The sequence below is a fragment of the Ciconia boyciana genome, chromosome 24, assembly GCF_034638445.1.
Source record: "Ciconia boyciana chromosome 24, ASM3463844v1, whole genome shotgun sequence".
Taxonomy (NCBI): domain Eukaryota; kingdom Metazoa; phylum Chordata; class Aves; order Ciconiiformes; family Ciconiidae; genus Ciconia; species Ciconia boyciana.
Window position 1 is genome coordinate 6,517,773 of NC_132957.1, and position 19,146 is coordinate 6,536,918.

Below are 19,146 nucleotides of genomic sequence, written 5' to 3' on the forward strand. Positions count from 1 at the left end.
CGAGCTCTCGCGCATGCGTTCGAGGGCCGAAACAGACTGCGGTTGCGCATTCCTGCGGTGAGGTAACAAAGGAACTAGTGCGCATGCGCACCTGCGATAGCAGGCTCCGGAGCGGAGAGGTTCTTCTGCGCATGCGCGCAACCCCTCCGGGCCTTCGGGTCAACGCGCGTGCGGGCTGCGGTTCCTTTGCTTCCCTCCCCCTTTCTCCTCAGCGCGTCTAGTTTTTGCCACCATTTTGTGCTGCAGCTGCGGGTTTTCGCCGTTGTTTTTACCCTGTCTTGCTCCGTGTGTGCGAGTCCAAACAACGGCCCCATGGCGGAGAGTCAGTCAGCGGCCGGGCAGGGAGAATCTGCGTCCCTGGGTGGGTCTGGAGTCTCCAGTTCGGAGTCTGAAAACCGGCGGCGGCTGAGCGAGCTGCGCGTGATAGACTTGCGGGCTGAACTCAAGCGCCGCAATTTGGACAGCGGTGGAAACAAGAGCGTTCTCATGGAGCGACTCAGGAAGGTAAGCAGGGAGACGCGCCGGGGCTGCCTGAGGGGGAGGCGTAGCCGGCGCGTGCACGACCCTAGCCCGCCACGCACTGCTGAGGAAAATGGCGCCAAACGGCCGTAGAGCGGAGGGAACGGGGCCGCGGGGAGCAGGGGGCGTGCGCCGGGCTCTGGGGGTGGTTCCGTGGAGCCTGTCAGGCCCAGCGCGAGCGTTCCGTGCGTGGCGAGCGTGGCCCTGTACTTGGTCGCCCCAGGCTCGCCCCTGAGAGCGCCAGTGTCATGTGGTAATGGTGGGGTGTACGTGTGCGAGTCTGGCGTTTCCATCTACGCAGCGAGCCCCCCTCCGATTTCCTAGACCTGCACAGTACAGCGTGTCTGCCGTGGCACTCGGCTCAAGTGTTCTTAGCCTCGTGGGCTTTCTGCCATGCATTGAGCTCCTGGATTTACAGTTCTCTACGCTGTCTACTAGGCTTTTTGCTGCGTACTGATTTTTTTTCTGGCTTTCTAGCTGGTAGCCTGTATCCTCATCAGAATGTCTGGTATGTTAGTAGCATGGGGACCGCCTTCATTGAACTGATGCTTGCTGTCTCCTAGAGCCGAGGTTCTTACTCTGTCGCAACGCCTCGGATATTTGTGTGCACTGTTGCAAACACTGTAGGATTGACTTTTTTGTCTATAGGTTATGCTGCTGACTGCTTTCCAGAAACTTTACACCAACACGTTACTGTTTCCTGTGTGCTTGTTGCTTTGATCTGGGTGGTCTTTGGTTTGCGTATCCAACTTGCTGCTGTCTAAGCGCTAGATTCTTGTTTTGGTATTTTTCTGCCTCTGGTGTCCAGCTCTTAAACTCAACAGAAATACGCAAATGGAATTTTTATGTCTGTCTTGATGTTTATCTTTATCTTTTCCCCTTAATAGGCAATTGAGGAGGAAGGGGGGAATCCTGATGAAATTCCAGTGATTTCAGAAAATATAATGAAGAAAACTCCAAAAAGAAGCAGCAAAGGTACAGGGCAGTTAGAGAGGATCTCCACCCCATCTCTCTTGAGTCTTCTAGCAGCTTTTACTCATGAAATGGAACCTTGCTAATCTTTTTTCCGAAGTCTGCTTTTCCTTTTGGAAAAGTGCTTGGCTTAATTTTGGCACTGTTGCTGAATGTTTTGCAGTCCCAAAGCTATAGCTAACATTACTTGTCTGAGCCAGATTTGGGTAAAACTGGTTCTCTGGAAGAAATTAAGCACAGTCGAATCTTCTCTTCCTTGGTTCTGAACCTTAATGCCATATGTTACTGGGACTCTTCCCCGCATTTGTGCTCAGGTTTCTAGGGATGGGTGGGTATGGTATTAAACTTACTGGTCATTTATTCACAGAACTTCATGTAATTTAATAAGGCAGGAATTGGTCCACTCGAAGGATCTGTTGGTTTGTTCTCAGAGTTCCCTGAAAACTGTAGCAGGAATTACTAAGTAATGCTGAAGCAGTGTCAGTGTTTTTAAAATAGATAATTGGGTTTTTTACGTGGCTATACCTTTACTTTTGAGAAATATAAGGGGGGGTTTTGAGGTAGAAATGCAGAGTTTCTAGCAAATTCAAAATAACCTCTGTAGTGTGTTATGCTTATGCTTCATAGCTAATAGCGGTCTCTCTTTTCTCCCCAGAAGACTAGTTTTTAATCAATATCTGAAATTGGATATGTTTTTAAGGCTTTCTCTGTGCATGATTTTTCTGATGGTGAGACATAGACTTACATAATCCTTATTTTTAACAATAATCTGCTATTTTTCTAAAAGTAGTTAATTAGCACAGTTTGATCTTATTTTGTAACCAAATAATGTTGAAACTTACTTTTGTATTAGAGCAGAGCAGAATAACTAGTTTAGATGAAGCATTTGATTTAAATTATTAATTTTGATCTACACAAAACGTAAATTTCTGAGATGAGGCTCGAATGTTTTGCCAGCTAATTTGCTTGACCCAGACTTTTGTCGTTACATCCAATTTGGAGTGATGTTATGTTTGCTTGCAAACTAAAATGTGAAATCCTAACTGGAAAGAGAATTAATGACACAACTGTGGGTAAAAGCAGAGAGATCTTTGGTAATCGCTTTCATTTTCAAGTCTCAGAAAAATACCTAACGTATATTATAGCGCTTTTAGTGTTGGGGTGGAAATAGATGAGATGTTCCTCTTAGCTCTAAAACCCTTTTCCCCTTTTTATTTTAATGTGCTTGTAGTTTTCAAGGAAAATAACACTCATAGAAGATGAAACAACTACTTAGCTCTGAGTTTGAGGAGCTCCTATTTGGTGCTGAAACTAGCGTACTGTTTTCAGTAATGTCAATTCCAATATTATGTGTCCAGCTGGTGAAAGGAGCACTGCAGTAATGCTTACATGTAGAGTGGATTTTTTGTTTTGTGTTGGGTTTTTTGCTTGGTTGCTTTTTTTCTTTTTTCCTTCTAGTAAATGTCTGTAAAGAAATGAAAGGTTGAGATAATAAATTACTGCAGTCTTAGCTGAGCCAAATGCTCTGGGGAGTGCACAGCGGTGTTTCTTGAACTCGTGACAGACTTCGGACTGTAGCATGTTTGTCAGCTACTGAACTGGGATGGTATATGAACACTCAGTTGTGGAAAATAAGGAAAAAGCAGATAACTAAACTGAATGGAATACCAACTCTGATGAAAAAATAAAAGTTGAAGTATCCGTATTGTTGCCTTCTTTTCATTCTAACGATCATAATGTTGTTAGGACGTAGACCAGATGAAGAGGGAGTAGAAGATAATGGCCTGGAAGAGGATTTGGGAGATGGACAGGTATGTGAGGCTGTCTGCTACTTGAAGCGAAGTAATGATAGCATTGCTTTCAAGTTACAATGACTATTATATATACTTTTTTTCTTTTTACAGGAGGATATTGAAGCAAGTTTGGATAACTTGCAGGATATTGACATGATGGATATTAGTGTGTTAGATGAAGCTGAAATAGATAATGGCAATGCGGTAGATTGCGGAGAGGATTACAGTGCTGATAATATTCTTGACTCACTGTCTGATAGTAAAGAAAATGCTGATGCAGAAGTGAAAGAACTTCCAGATCAGCCTACAGAATATGCTGTAGGTAACTTGGAGGCATCCCCACAATTTTCAGAAATTAAAGAAGAATCAAGAGAAATACCAGTAGTGATGGTATGCATCTCTTACGTGTGTGGAATCAGATTCTTTTTTCCTTTTTTTTTTTTTTTTTAATTAAATAGCAAACCAGTAGCTAAATAGTATTTGAAACAAATTGGGGCTCTACCAGTTGTCATGGTCATTGCTTTTTCTTCTTTTATGTATTTGTGGAAATAGCGTTCTTGATTTTAAAATGCTTAGATTGTTTGTACATGTATGACTGTACAAATTAATAGTAACCCAGAAAGCACTCATTTTAATAATGCTTTGAACTCTCTGCTTCACCTTATGTTTACATTCCCATTTGCATATCTTTCCTTTATTTAGGAGGACATGTGAGGCATATAGATGCTGTAGCCTTGTTTACTTCAGCTGAACGGCAACATTCTGGGAACTATATTTTAGATTATTTTTGTGTTAAGATAGGGTCTTGCAGTTACTCAGTTGTTGAAAGTATTTTTACGTTGGCTTTCCGTGTTCATCTGGCTGTTGCACTGCTCATATGATATTGTCCGTCTGGGCTAGAAGATAATTTTTTTCCCCAAAGTCAAGTGTTTATCTCCTGAAATGTACAACAAAGCATTTGAAGAAAGTTATTTCTGCCCCATCTAATAGGGAAGTATAGCTCTTTGTTGTGTGTGTACATTGTGTCATCAGTCTGGACTACAAGATTCTAAAGTTGGGTGGTTCCCCTCCCAAATCTGAAAGTTGCAGAAATAAGCTTAACCCCCTATCCTCAAGCATATCCCTGCCCCACACAAGTCAAATAGAAATATCCAGAAAGTGGGTTTTTTCAGTGACTAAATTGCCGGAGTCCAGGTCAGCTCCTGCGGTCTTTTATCAGTAAAGAAAACAGTCATTGAGTCCCATAGACTTTTTTGCTCTATGTTGTTACTGTAAATAAGAGAGAAAGAGTAAGAGAAAGTTTGCTGTTGGAATCCCCATCCTTAAAAGATTTTTGTGAGCTGACCAGCATATTCGAGAGTTAATGAGAAAGCTTATTCAGGCAGTGGGGATTGGGAAGAGCCATGGCGGTCATTGGTCAGTTTTTATCCTTATTGGTTGTTTTGGATGCTAGATATATTTCCTTAATATCAGTTGCCAGTGAAAATAAAACCTTTGATTTCTCATTCAGGTTTCATTCACCATACCATTCTTTTATAGATAACAAAATGTCTTCCGTTTACTTTTTAAAGGTAGAGGTTGAAGATGTTGGAAACAGTTTAGATGCTTCGTCATCTGATTTAACCATAATAAAGGTAAATGGTAACCAATTTTTCTTTACAAATGAACAGGCATAATATATGCCATATAAACTGTATGCTGAAACAGTATGTGTACAGGTAGTACACAGTGGGTGCATTCTTATTCTGAAAAGAATAGGAACTAATGGCTTTCTAATTTAATCATATGGACAAAGATATCTATCTATCAGGTCACATATATATGTGATGTATATATCATACTGAGTTTGGGTGGTAGGCTGGATTCTTTTTACCTGTTGTATAAACCAACTCAGTGCCTTACATTATATTTAACTTTCATTAAAAGTGTATGTATCCCATGTTGACAAGAAAGCTGAAAATGAGCTATTCCTGAAATACTGGCTTTGTTTCCATATCACTCATGGTAGGTTAAGGACACTTGTAGCTCCAGGTGAAGCTGGTGTTTCTATCGATCCTCTTTTCAGAAAGCAGACTTCGTAAAGTAGACTCTAGAGAAGGGTAACATGAAGATAAGCTTTGCTCTATGCAGCTTACATTTGTTGCTTTATTTACACGTGCGAATGCGTACCGTGTGTTCAACAGATGTCTGAATTCAAGAAATATTGAAGTTTTTATGCATTTCATAAAACTTGAAGGCATTAAAAAGTAATGGTGAACCTTCTTGTGAGAAATTTATTTAAAATTCATCGTTTTCAAAGCTGAAATAAGCTAAATTATAGTAACTCCCTAAATTCTCTCCTATCTTGGGGGGGGTGAGAGGTGTTATTCAGAATAACATCTTGGCTTCTTATGAAATAGTGATATTTCTCAGTTTTTTTTATCTCTTTCACTGCAGGAAGTTGAAGAGTTACCTTTGGAGCCAGGTACTGTTTTTTTGTTTTTGTGTCTTTGTTTTTTTTTTTTTTTGTTTTTTGTTTGGTGTTTGGGTTTTTTTTGTTTGTTTGTTGAAATGAAAAAAAAAAAAAAAAAAAAAGTCCTGGGCGTTGAAACAGTTTCATTCTTCATTTAATTATTTTTGTGTCCCTGGTTGTTTTTTTTTTGTTTGTTGGTTTGGTTTTTTTTTTTTATGCATTACTGTAGTATACGTTATTATGGTGGACAATCCAGGTCATGCAGGGTCATAGAGATTGGAAACCCAGTCATATCACCAGATCTGTGAATAACCGCTTTTTGAAAACATGTATTTAATGTGATGAAATGGTTCCATAGAACTGTAACCTACAGTGGAGTTAAGGAATGAGCCTTAAAGGTGTAAAGGTTCTGAAACCAGATCTTGTGATATCACACTGTACTGTAGTTCTGTGAGTATAAATACAGGAGCATAGGTAATACAAAGCTTTGGTACAGAACAGAAATTAAAGAGCGACTGGACTTCAGAAGAAGGAATACACTGTCGTCACAGGAATTTTCTACAGATCCTATTCGCTTTCTGGACTGCAAACGCACTTGTGCACCATCAGAAGATGCCCAGTTCTCGTGTTGGACTGTCTGCTAAAAGAATTTCACAGAAATTTGGAAATGGAACCCTCAGTGCCTTGATACGTTCAGTTAAGCATCTCGGACTCTGGAAGCTAACTAGAGAAGAAACAGAGCTGAACGATTTCATGAAGAATATCAAGGATCAGCCAGAAGGTTTTTGTTAAATCTGTGGGGGCATTTTTCTTCCCTGTTAACACTTTAGGGCTGATTTGGTAGTTTGTCAGACAGCAGTTAGCGTAGTACTTTTAACACTGTGTACACTAGGGTTTTCCAATCTCTGTGTAGCTTAGAAGTTCTCTTGGTGTTAGTGTGGCAGCCATGCCAGTTCCACATTTGTGATTGCTGTATTTCCCTGGTGATTAAATCTTGTGCCATTCTATTCCTGTTAAATCCGTAGAAAATGAGAAAATACTCGACATTTTGGGGGAAACTTGTAAATCTGAACTACTTAACGAAGAAACTTCCGAAGCGGAGCGGCCACATGCACAGGAAGCAAGTAACGTGGTGCCAGGCAAGAGGCTAGCAGAGGAAGAGGACGCTCTTGCTGCCGCTCAGTTGGAGGAAGATGCTTTAGATTTGGACAGCAAATCGGCACAAGCTATGGCAAGGAAGGAAGCAAAGCGTTTAGTTGTAGCAAAAGGGGAGACAAGTGAACAGACAATAGAGGAAGAGAAACCGGACTCTGAACCTTTAGTAGTAGAGACCCTAAGCGATCAGAGTAGCAAACGCTCCCAAGGCCTGGAAGCCTCTAGTGGGGAAACAGCGGAAAAAGGCGCAGGTCCCGAAGCCAAAGATAGCAAAGAAGATGCCAGGAAAACAGAAGACAAAGCTAATTCTGAGGAATCCCCTGCCACTAAAGAGTCCTCAACCAGTGAGGGCGGTGATCAGAAAAAGAGGTTTGTTTTTTCTCCGTTATAGACCAGATGCTATCTTTTTTTCATTGGTCGTTAAGTGATGCGAATAAGCTGTTTCCTTCAATTGGCCACCGAGACTGATGAAATTGTAGCCTATTCCTAAAGAGTCTGTTTTATTTCTCCATGTGCAGATTTTTATTTTTTTTTTTTAAACACAGAGGGTTTGATTTCTTTCCTTCCTCAACCTTCAAAGGTTGTTTTCTTAAATTACTCTTATTTCTGTCATCTGCAAACCAGAATTGTCAGTTTAAGGATACGATTCCCATATTTCCTGTCACTCTTCTATAAATTTGCAAAGATAGCGTTTATTTCAGAACTAATTTACTGGTAGGTATCCAATTTTAGTGCAAATCTAGAATTAATGTTCTTTTTGCATATGATCGGCTGAATAATGTGGTGTTTTGTCTTTAGCCCTGTTGAGGAGGACAGAGATACAAAGATAATCTCAAAGGACGAGAAAGGTATGTTGTTTTTTTTTTTAAAAAAAGTACAAATGACTTGGGGGAAAAAAACCATTATGGGTTCAAATGTAACCATTACTTTTGAGTCAATTGTAGCAAGTAAACATTCAAAGGAGTGAATAGAGTCATAGTTCTACTCGCTTTTTGACTTGCCTTTCTTGCATTGCTTATTTTTTATGTCTTGTTAATTCCCTAAGCATGCATATATCTTCACTGTAATATTTATATTGGAGTCCCACTAACTTTGTGAATGGTGATGGGTACTGGCAAGACCAGGTTTTGTGTGAAAAATCTCAACAGATGCCTAAACCTATGGGTTTATACTCTGTGTGGCAATTCTGGTGAGGACTGTTAATCCAGCGAACCATCAATGCAGTTGTAACATAGGCCTTCAAAGCATGTATTGTAAATTTCTGTCCATGTAACTTCTGTAACCTGATTAACTGACAAAGTTTTTTAAAAAGAAGTCTCTTGTGAATTAACATTTAATACTTTGTAATTCTCATAAAAGCAATTGAAGTGTAGGAAGACAATATGTAGATGAAAACTCATTGAGACTATTCAAATGCACATCAGGTATGGAGTTCAGAAGTTCACTTTTGCAGGCTGCAATGCATCTATTAATTTTAAGATGGATTGGAAGAGGTAGAAGTAAAATTGCATTTGAAGAGGTTTATGAAGAAAAAAAAGTGGAGTTTGTAGGGTGATTACTTTTTCACTGTTGCATTCTTGTGCTACATGGTCTCTTATGTTTGGCTTTTTTGTACCTTAGGCCGTGTGGGTAGTGGTTCTGGCAGAAATTTGTGGGTTAGTGGACTTTCATCCTCTACTAGAGCTACGGACTTGAAGAATCTTTTCAGCAAGTATGGAAAGGTACGTAGCCGGTATGTAAATTAACAAACCATTTTATCAATTTAAAAGGATGACCTTAAATTTAGCTCTTATTTTTCCTAATGAATAACTGGGTAGGCTAAGCACTTTTCTTTCTTGTGTTCTTTTGAAACTCTGTATCTGAAAGTAGCATACTTCATAAAGAAGGTTGACTGAAATGGGAGGGAGGGGGTAGGCAGAAATCCAGGTTTCAGAGAATCTCTGTGCAGATACCTGTAAAAACGAGGCAATTCTCGACAGGAGAGACGGATGGGTTGTCATCTAGTGTGCTGTAGTCTAATTATACCTCTTGGGTGTCCAGCAATAGTTAATGCTGTTTTAAACTGTTCCATTTCAAGGGGTATGCCTTTGAGAAATCTAGTCTTTGTGGGCAGGCTTCCATTTGTTCTTCAGTGCCAGCTGGGATATGAGAGCAGAAGTTGTGAAAGGGAACTCTTTCCATGACCATCTCCCATTTCTCCTAATACGTTTCTGAATGTAGTATTAAATGTTTGTGTCACTAAGTGCATGCCTCTGTGCTGTCAGAGATTGTCATCTGTGGACAGAAACTAGCAGAGGTGTTCTGTAAGAAAAGACAAAGTGGTGGTAGGTTTGGGGTTTTTTTTCTCGTTATTTTTATTATTACACCCCCACTCTCCCCCGCATATATATGTCTTCCTTAAGGTATTGACCTGCTCAGCAACTTGAAGATGAATTTTCTGAGCTGGTTATTATGGCGGTCTCTTTTTCAGTAGAGCTGTATCAACAATCTGTTCCACAATCAGATTTATCTGTTTCAGAGAATTTTGTGTTTGTTTTATACTTTTTTCAGAACACAGGTGGAATAATCTTAAATTTGAACCTTTTCAGCTGTGTTTGTGTTGCTGTTGACTTGGGTGTAAAAGCTGTTCACATCATGTTCTGTGAAGTAGTCTTCAGTGAGGCACTTCTAGAACATGGTTGGTCCAACAGTACAGAGGTCAAGTTAAAACCATAACCTTTCCTTCCCTGCCTGTCAAACGAGCCTAGCAACGTTGTCTTCTGAGAATGCTGATGAAATGTTGTGTGCTGAGCCTATTTCCTCCCTGTTAAAAGTGGATAGGTGCTATACTGTGTGGTACTGGTAGACAGAGCTGCTCAGATGGTGATTGAGTTAGAATTTATTTGGTGACAGATCTGCAAACACAGAATAATTTTTTTCCCAAAGGTGGTCGGTGCAAAAGTAGTGACAAATGCTCGCAGTCCTGGTGCTCGCTGTTACGGATTTGTTACAATGTCAACATCTGAAGAAGCCACTAAGTGTATTAATCATCTCCACAGAACAGAGCTGCATGGAAAAATGATTTCTGTGGAAAAGGTAAGTGGTAGCTATTCCATGACAGTGTAATGGAAATAAAAGTGTGCCAGTTTAATGCCTGTCTCTTATTATAAAAATATTTCTGGCTAAAATTCTAGGCAAAAAATGAACCAGCTGGGAAAAAGCCTTCAGACAAAAAGGAAGGTGAAACAAGGAAGGAGAAAGACAGGCACCATTCTGCAGAGTCCAAATCTGAGAAGTAAAGTGTTTTTTGGTATTTTTCTGTGTTTAAAGGCCACTCATTTGAAATGCAGCCACGTGACCAAAGTGAACAGTGTAACTATAATAAATCTCAATTTACTGCTTCATACTGCATCTGAAATAGGAGTAATACTTGAAAAATTGCAATTGGTATTCTACAGCAGTAATTTGCCCTCTGTTCAGAAATACGGAGCTCTTCAGGGTTTAGCATCAAAACTTGTCAGTTATATCAGGAGATATCCAATCAACTCGTTTCTAGATAAACCATTATTTTTATCAGAATTGTTCATCCTCTGATCTGACTTTGGCTTGGTCTGCTCTTTTAACTGACACATATTTCCAGGATTTAGTCTGTCTTTTTGATAGACTCCTTGCATGGTTAGCGAGTGATACTTCAATATTTGTTTTTCAAGTGGTCTGTTGCTTTTGAAAGAGGCATTTTGCTTTACTACTTTTTGTTCTCATAAAATTTTGAAAGATTTGGCAAAGGAGATGCTTTGGCAGCCTGGCCTGCTTGTGTTGGGTGTTTAAGGTATTTGTTTACAAAAGCTTTTTTGGTGGAGCTCGATCTCTACCTGCGTGGGCCCTCTTCCCCCTCTGCTAAGCATGAACTTTACTTATAGGCAGAACAGAAGACTTTACTTCTAGCGCTTGAAGTCTCCAAATATTCAGAAGGATTATCTGTTGTTTCTCACTTTTGGTCAGCTTTAGCTCAGTAGCGGTTGCTACTCTTAATGGTGCATAGAAGTATGCATTGGCTTCAGCACTGCCACATAGAAAGTATTGGGAGTGGGGGTTTTGAGATTATTTTTTGGAGGGTTTTTGTGTTGAGTGTTTTTTGGTTTGGTGTTTTGGTTTTTTTGTGGGTTTTCTTTTTTTTTTTTTTGACACGGTTGGCTTGATCAGAGTGGTTATATAGCATTTTTTGTTAGGTTCACTATTAAAGCAAAGTTTACCTATAGGTCTGTTGGTATTAAGAAAGAGGAGAAGACCGACAAAAAAGATGATGCTAAGAAATCAGAAAAAGATGGAAAAGATGAAAAAGAAGGAAAAGACAAAGATGAACAAAAGGCCGGATCCTCTGATAGATCTAGGGCAAGCAAATCAGGTAATTCTAGCTGTCTTTCAGAAAGGTTTTCAAGGATACTTGTTTTAAAAAGCAAATTAAAAAAAATTGGTACAAAGAATATAAGCGACTGCAACAAAGCTGCTACTTTGCATCCAAAAAAATTTCCTTTATTGGCTAAGTAGGAAATGGAGGAACAAGTGTAAACATTCAGAATCGTAGCTGATTAGAAGACTTCAGCTTCTGCAAACCTCAGTGTTGTTATTAGATGTGATTCCTAATTCAGTAAAAAGACCATGAAGCGTACTTAGTAGTACTGACGTTTTCCTGGTGAACAAAAAACAACACCAGAAAATACTTTGAAAATTTTTTTTCTGACTTAGAATGCTAGTAACTTAGCAACAAAGTTTTCGTAATTACTGGGCTTTAAATACTCAAAATGCTAATCTCTGAATTTTATAGAACTATCACTGCGTTTAGACCTGACACAGTGCGGTTCTGTGTGCTTTCTCTTTTTTTTTTTTTTTTTTTTGTGGCAAAGGGATGTATTTTGCAGACAGAAGAATGAAATTAAATTTGCTTTCTTCTAACTGTCATCCCTGCCAGAAAACACTACTGTAATTTTGTGATAGCTTTACTGCCCCCATCCCCAACTTGGCCAAATCTTGGTAAGCTATTTAAATCATAAATGTATTCTTCCATGGGTTATTTAAAACATCAATAAAATATCATTTTATTGCTTAGTATCTCGACAGTTTTAAATCTCGCAAGAATTTTTGAATGTCTTGCGTATTATTTATTCTTGGATGTATTTTGTTTTCTAGCAAGTCGAGGAACCGAAAGGACAGTGGTAATGGATAAATCTAAAGGAGAACCAGTTATTAGTGTGAAAACCTCTACATCAAAAGAGAGGGTAAGTACAACTTTCAGAGAAGCCTTTCTGTAAAAATAGGTGTAAAATAGCTTTATATGCATGTAGTTGAAGGGTTTTTTTAGCCTTGTATATTGGGAACAGCTATCCTTTTATCACTTTTTAGAAGCATTAGGGTGTTAATGATGCTGCAATTATGATCTTTATCGTTGCAGTTATGATCTTTGTAGGTTTTGTCGCTGCTGTCCTAGTTGAAGAAGTAGAGTTGGAACGTGAAAATGGTGTTAAGATGATGTATTTCCCCGAGCGTGGTGTGTGGTGATCAGTGACCTTTAAAGCAGTGTATCGTTTGCCACCAGTGCAAGTCAGATCATGGGCCCCTAGTATTTATATATATTTAAATTCTTTAGAAGTTCTAGCCAAATTCAGGGTACTTTTCCCTGACCTACTTGTCCATGGAATTCCAACATTATTTACCTCTGGGAAGGTACGATAGTCTGTTTTATTCAGGTTGGCATAAGGTAGGCCTTTTGCCTAGGAATTTTAGCTAAAAATGCACTGTGTTCAGCTAATGTATTGTTTTGATTTAACTCAGAGTACAAAAAGCCAGGATCGCAAATCTGAGAGCAAAGAAAAGCAAGATATTTTATCATTTGATAAAATCAAAGAACAGCGAGAACGTGAACGTCAGAGACAGAGGGAGCGAGAAATCAGGGAAACGGAAAGACGCCGGTGAGTTTTCTCAGTTTTGCTCTAAACTTTGGATGGCATTTGTTTTTACTTCCCTTATCTGTGTTTTGAACAGGCTGCAAAGTAGTGTTGTGCTGGCCCTCCAACGTTAGTATCTCAGATTGATTTGATACTAATCTATTGATAGAACAGACATAATGCCCAATTGTGAAGGTTTTTACTACTGAAATCAATCTTCTCTAAGCCTATGCTTTTTGGGAGACTTGTTGAATGATAACTTTTGTAGGTGCTTTCAGGTCTCACGTTCCACTCGATCAGATTTGAATTTCCGTACTTCATTTTTCACTGGAAGCTTGTAAATACTTTCTGTTTGTCAGACTTCTGTCTTAGGACATGCTGTGCTCTATGAAAGCTTTTTCAGAGCTGACTTAGAGTAGATACTGTGTTACTTATGCAAAATGCTTATCCTTGCTTCTTTCATGTGTATGGACTTTTTTTTTTTTCCCCCTAAACTAAGCAGCTGTGATTTAGTTGAGAAGAGATCATTCACATTTAAGCAGGTAGTGGGAAGAACATAGAAACCTTAAAAAAAAAAAAAAAAAAAAGGCAAACAAGAAACCCTACCCAAAACAAAGAAGCATTAAAGCTTAGACTTAAGATTCTCAGTTGAAAACAAAATATCTCTATTTCAATTAGAGAGAGAGAGAGGCGAGAACGAGAACAACGTCTTCAAGCTATTCATGAGCGGGATGAAAGACAGAGGCTCCAGAGAGAGCGAGAACGACTTGAATTTCAAAGGCAGCGTCTTGACAGAGAGCGCTTGGAGAGGGAGAGATTGGAGAGAGAAAGAATGCACATAGAGCAGGAAAGGAGACGAGAACAGGAGCGAATCCAGCGAGAGAGGGAAGAGCTGCGACGTCAGCAGGAACAGCTACGCTACGAACAAGAACGGCGATCTGCCATGAGAAGGCCTTACGATCCTGACGGCAGGTAACGATAACCGCGATGAGGTTCCAAACTCTTCGGCCACATTCAGTTACAGATAGAGCAATCTAAAGCCTATGTAAATTGTGAGTACTCTTGCTAAAGCAGGCATGGGAGCTCACAACTGAAAGACTATTTACATCTTGCTTTTAACACTTTAATACCGATCTTGAGAAAGAGCAAATGTCATACTCGTATACCTGTAAGGACAATTTTATTACAGCACGTTTAAAATTCTTACTTCCTAAAGAGGAGCGATTGAGAATAGAAACTGTGCCTATTGACTCTGAAGCAGGATTGCTAGCAGGAACACTTATTCTCTTCTCACATTAGCACATGCTGAGATTAAGCTTTTTGTATAATGTCAATACACCTAGCTTCCTCTGAAACTGAATTGCGGTGCCTGCTTAACACACAAGGATTTTTTATTATAAATCAAAAATAATTGTTTGGATAATTGGATTGAATGAGGTTTGCTAACAAGAGAACAGGAAAGGAAGATTGTTTTGAGATTACTACTAATCACGACCTTTTTTGCAGGCGGGATGACCCGTACTGGCCAGAGGCGAAGCGAATGGCAATGGATGATAGGTACCATTCTGAATTTAGTCGTCAAGACCGCTTCCACGACTTTGACCACAGGGATCGTGGCCGATACCAAGATCATTGTTTGGACAGGTCGGCAAGGCGGTGTCTTTTCTTCCTATACCTTTATGGAAATTAGGTGTCTTTGCGTGGCTTACTAATGGCTTGAAGGGTGCCAAAAGAGATGAGCAAAACAAATGACCCTTGTGCATTTCTCGTGTCTAATTTTATACGTGCTTGCAATACTGTGTTTCCATCGTTTACGGAATTAGCGGAAAGAGGCTGCATAAAGATTATAAGCCAAGTCCTAATGTAGTGTTCCATGATGCCGAGGGAGATTCTACAGCTTCTCTCGAAATGTATGGAAATCTGGTTTATGAATCCCTGTTCATTAGCCTAAGATTTAGCCATTTCCTTTTACTTTAAAACTTTCCCTCCTTTCATCTTTGCAGCTTAACTAAGGCAGATTTTTAGTTTCCCAGAATGCCAATATACTTTTTGAGTAGTGCTATTGAGAATTCTGTTTTGCTCTCAAAGGATCTTTGGCAGAAACCGTATCACTTTGCTTTTGCTTCTAACTCATTTCTGATACTGGTAGGTTCACTCAGTATTCTCCCTTGGTACCATCGAGTGCCTGACCATGCCTCAGTGATGCCTTGCTTACCCATATTACAGTAATAGATGTTACCTTTGATCTCTTTCTATGCTGTGAAACAAGAACTTATTTGAATATCTTAGCACTTAAATAAACATCGGCATTCAGATTTACAGCCTAATGAAGATAAACTTTCATGCGCTATTTCATACAGACATCAGAATTGTGATTACTGTGTTGATTCAACTGAAACTTCTCTTTTTTTGTTCTAGAAGAGACGGTTCGAGAGGAATACCAGATCGAGATGGGCAGGTGGGTTATACCCAAATAACCGCTTCAGTTAAAAAGCCAAACAAACCGACCCCAAAGCGGAAAGAACACAGTGCGCATGCTGCCTAGTTCTTAAATGCAGCCACCACTGGGTTTAAACTGAGCAGATGTTCAAGCAGCAACTGATTTTGCGTGCTAACGTGTGGAACGTAAGTTACTAAGTTACCTGCTTGCTAGGGCGGTAGCCACAGATCGGGGCGGGGGGAAACCTCCAAGTGATGGGAGCTACGATACAGCATCTTTTCAGGCTGGTATGTGGTGATAAAAGTTTTCTGGTTAACCATCTTAGGCATCTGTGTAAGAGGTAGTTACTTTAGTGTCTTATCCTTAGCTGGCGAGGGATCCCTTCTCTGATGTTTATCTAAATGGTTTGTAGAAAATAGCTGGTGTCATAATGGAACAAGGCAGATGACTGTAAAAGGACAGGTGTGAAAACCAGTACCGCAATGGTATACAAAACCTTTCATTTCTGAAGAGAGGTAGGAAGTAGCAGATATTCTGTGTAAAAATTAAAAATCTGGAGCCAGAATGTAAGCCTTAAAAACACCCTACTAAACAAAAAAAACCACCCTGCCAAACAAAAAGCCTTCTCCCACCAACGAGCAGAGCGGAATATGTGCTGTGAAACACGTAAATGCCTAGAGTGAACCGTGCACAGTAGCAACAATGGGACCAGTAAAAAATGAGACAGCTACTGTTTTATTTTCTGACGGCTTATAGAAAGGCAACCTCTGAGGAGCTGAATTTTTGCAGTCCTAAAAGAAAACCTGTATTGATTCTTAGCATAACCCTGTACCATTTGCCTTCCAGCATTACCCAGATGAACGCCATGGAGGGCCCGATCGTCACTCCCGGGATAGTTGGGGTGGCTATGGGTCTGACAGAAGAATGAGTGAAGGGAGAGGGATACCTCCACAAACCCGGTTAGTGCATATGAAATAAGGGAAGCGATGTGTTGGTTCTTAAAATTTTAATGCTTGGTGAACCTTTGAAGAGTGACACCGGAAGCAGTTTGACAAGTGTGAATCCTCTCTCCAGATAGTTTCTTTGAGCATCTGGAGAAGCAAGGAATTCACACATGTAGCTCCCCTGTGCATCAAGAGAATGGAGCCTTGTAGTGAGTAAAGAAGTGCTGCTCAGTTAGCTCAGCTCATAACTGTGGTCCTCTTGTAAATAACTTTCTTTTCTACAGATGAGATTCAGTCCTGTACCGGATGCTCCAGTAACACCTACAAAAGTCTCATTTGTGGCTTGTGGTCAGGTTTTAAGGAAATAGAGTCAGAATCTCTGCAATGGTGGGGGTGGGGAACTGAGACTCATCTGGAATCGTAGCGGTTTGTCTTTAAACCAGCTAGGCAAGCTAGCCATATTCCAGATGCATAATGTTCAGTTCTACGTGAATATACCAGACAGAAGAATGGCTGTCAATGAATTATTCCATGTTTAAGTATTTTAGTACATTGCGATACTAATTATGGCTCTGTAGATCAGAAAAAGGTGAGCTTTGTTGTGCAAAGGATGCTGTTCAGCAAGTTTCTCATCATTTCTCTTTGACCAGTTTTTATTGCAATGATCGGGTGGCTATAGATACAGCTTGATAATTTAATACACTTTTGTATGGGGTACGGTGTTTGGCTTTACCCTGTGCTGCTAAATGGATAAGGGACACACCTAGAAGATGTTCTTTTATTTTTTTAAGAGATGGACGTGACTGGGGAGATCATGGTCGAAAGTTAGAGGGGCATCAAGATCGTTCATGGCAGGGAAATGTGGATGGAGGAATGATGGGACGGGATCATGAGAGATGGCAAGGTACACTTGCTGCTTACCAGTGTGATCGTGGTTTTTTCTATGAATTACTGCTGCTGAAATTCTAGCGGTAGTTAAAATTCCTATGGAGCTTTAATGGCATTACCGAGAAAGCAAATAAAATTCTGGGAACAAGGTTGCTTTTTTATTAGGAAAACACAAAAGTCTTCCTTTTTTTTTTTTTTTTTTTTTTTTTTTTTTTTTTTTTTAAATTAGGTGGTGATAGAAGCATGCCTGGTCAGTCAGGACCAGGCCATGTGATGAATCGAGGAGGGATGTCGGGGTAAGAAGCTTTGTCAGAGTGCTTATAATGTTTTTATAATTGATGACTGATCTGTAAAAAGAAGAAATTCCTATGTGAATTGTGAAAACTAATACTTTCAGCTGCTACTTAACTATGGATTAGCAAGTAGAAAAAAACCTAAGCAAACATCTTTTCTCAGAGTCACAGTAGTATTAACTTTTCTGGGCAATTTTCCATTTGTGTGGTCTTGTTTTTAGGCGCGGAGGCTTCACGCAAGTTGGAAACCAGAGCCAGATGATGCAGAGTAGCGGAATACAAGGAGTATTTGCGGGCCAGGAGCGAACAAACAGACCAACTGAACCCCGTTTTACCCGCCGCTACTGAAAGCACTATAGATATACATATATATATATATATATATATTTTTTTTTTAATGCCAGATGACAATGGTGGTGAATTTTATTAACCAGGGTCACCTTGAATTTGTGATTACAAAAAGCAAGACTGCTGCTGCATTGTAGCCAAATATTACGTCAACTTGTCGGTTTCGTTTCTTTTTTTTGTAATAAACGTGGTTTTGGTCAAACATCACTTAAAGTTTCTGTGATTGAAACATTCCATTTCTCAAAAATAATAAAATCAGTTTCTGGCTACTAATTTCTTGTTTCTAGAGTCTTTGGCAATATGCCTCTCGCGAGGGGCTTAAGAGGCAGTAAAGGAAAGAGACGATCTGCTTTCAACACTGAGATTGTGAGGGATGTGATGAATCTGTGGTGGTGTGGATGTGTAGGATCAACATGTTCTCTCATTCATTCCTCCACCAGTTGTTACACCGTAAATGAGTATGAGTAGAAAGCACCGCTGTCCTAAGCTAAAGTGATGCTGGATCCTCACGGTGCTGGTACAATGCCTTACACGATAGTTTAGTTCCCATTTAAGCATGTCCCATTTAAACTCAGTCTACGGGCCTGTCCCTCTTCTAGTCTCTCGCTTCCTGCTGGCATCCCCCACACCGTCACCCAGTTGCCAATGGCATCTCCTCTGCAGGCCCCTGCTTGCCGGTGGCATTTTGCATGCTGGCCCCAGGGTGCCAGTGGCAATTCTCCTGCCCCTTTCCTACTCCATCTCCCCATCCTCATCCTCACTGCACTCCATTTCTCCCTCTTGACACCCTTGTACGTTTCCCTGTCCCTCTGTTGTTCCCAGTGTCCTTTTTTCTGCCTTTGTCCCACACCTCTACCTCTCTCTGTCCTTTCTTCCTCCTGCTTTTCTCTCTCCTCTTTTCCCCTCTGTCCTGCTGCCTTTGAGCACTGAGCCTTGCAGCCAACTCACTGCCAGAGTTCCTGATATCATGAAGGAACAAAGATTTTCTGCCTCCTTTGCGCTCCTGTGTGTGTTTTCAGCCACTAGGCTTCTGGCAAGTGGCTGTGGTTGGGTCCAGGGGAGGGGGCGATGGCCCCCTGTTCCCGATGGGCTCCAGCAGTGGTCTGGGGCAGCCCAGGTGGGACCCATGAGGTGAGGTTGGGGCTGGGCCAAGGGTTTAAAAAGGGCTGAGGATGGGGCTGGCCCTGCTGTGCTGAGGGGCTCTACGTGGGGAGGGGGCTGCCTAGGCATGCCTGCCTGTAGGAGCTGGCTGAGGAGTGAAACAAAGGGGCTTCCGCAGGCAGCTGTCTCCAGCAAGGAACAGCCGGTCCCTGCAGCCAGGAAGGATCCCTCCCAGCCGTCCCCGTCGGAGCGCACCACCGGCACGTGGTGCCGGGAGCTCGGTGCCCCCATCGGCCGCACGCGTGAGCCGCCGTGTCTCT

The 19,146-nt window shown here is 40.7% G+C and overlaps 1 protein-coding gene across 5 annotated transcripts; it reads left to right on the plus strand.

Annotated features, from left to right (window-relative positions):
* Positions 1 to 15: 15 nt before the first annotated feature.
* Positions 16 to 17,992, plus strand: LOC140643678 (scaffold attachment factor B1-like). Of its 5 annotated transcripts, XM_072845798.1 has the most exons (21): positions 16 to 504; positions 1,407 to 1,494; positions 3,238 to 3,302; positions 3,396 to 3,674; positions 4,856 to 4,918; positions 5,721 to 5,748; positions 6,762 to 7,260; positions 7,690 to 7,739; positions 8,512 to 8,612; positions 9,817 to 9,966; positions 10,065 to 10,165; positions 11,130 to 11,275; positions 12,058 to 12,146; positions 12,700 to 12,836; positions 13,491 to 13,784; positions 14,319 to 14,456; positions 15,231 to 15,270; positions 16,099 to 16,211; positions 16,988 to 17,100; positions 17,314 to 17,380; positions 17,599 to 17,992. In XM_072845798.1, the coding sequence occupies exons 1-21, from the start codon at positions 313 to 315 to the stop codon at positions 17,723 to 17,725; spliced, it is 2,880 nt and encodes a 959-aa protein (XP_072701899.1). In that variant the 5' UTR covers positions 16 to 312; the 3' UTR covers positions 17,726 to 17,992. The 5 variants fall into 5 exon arrangements, 4 of the variants coding, with proteins under 4 accessions (XP_072701899.1, XP_072701900.1, XP_072701902.1 ...); XR_012039621.1 differs by lacking the exon at positions 16,988 to 17,100 and having other exon boundaries at positions 17,599 to 17,671; XM_072845799.1 differs by lacking the exon at positions 17,314 to 17,380.
* Positions 17,993 to 19,146: the final 1,154 nt, after the last annotated feature.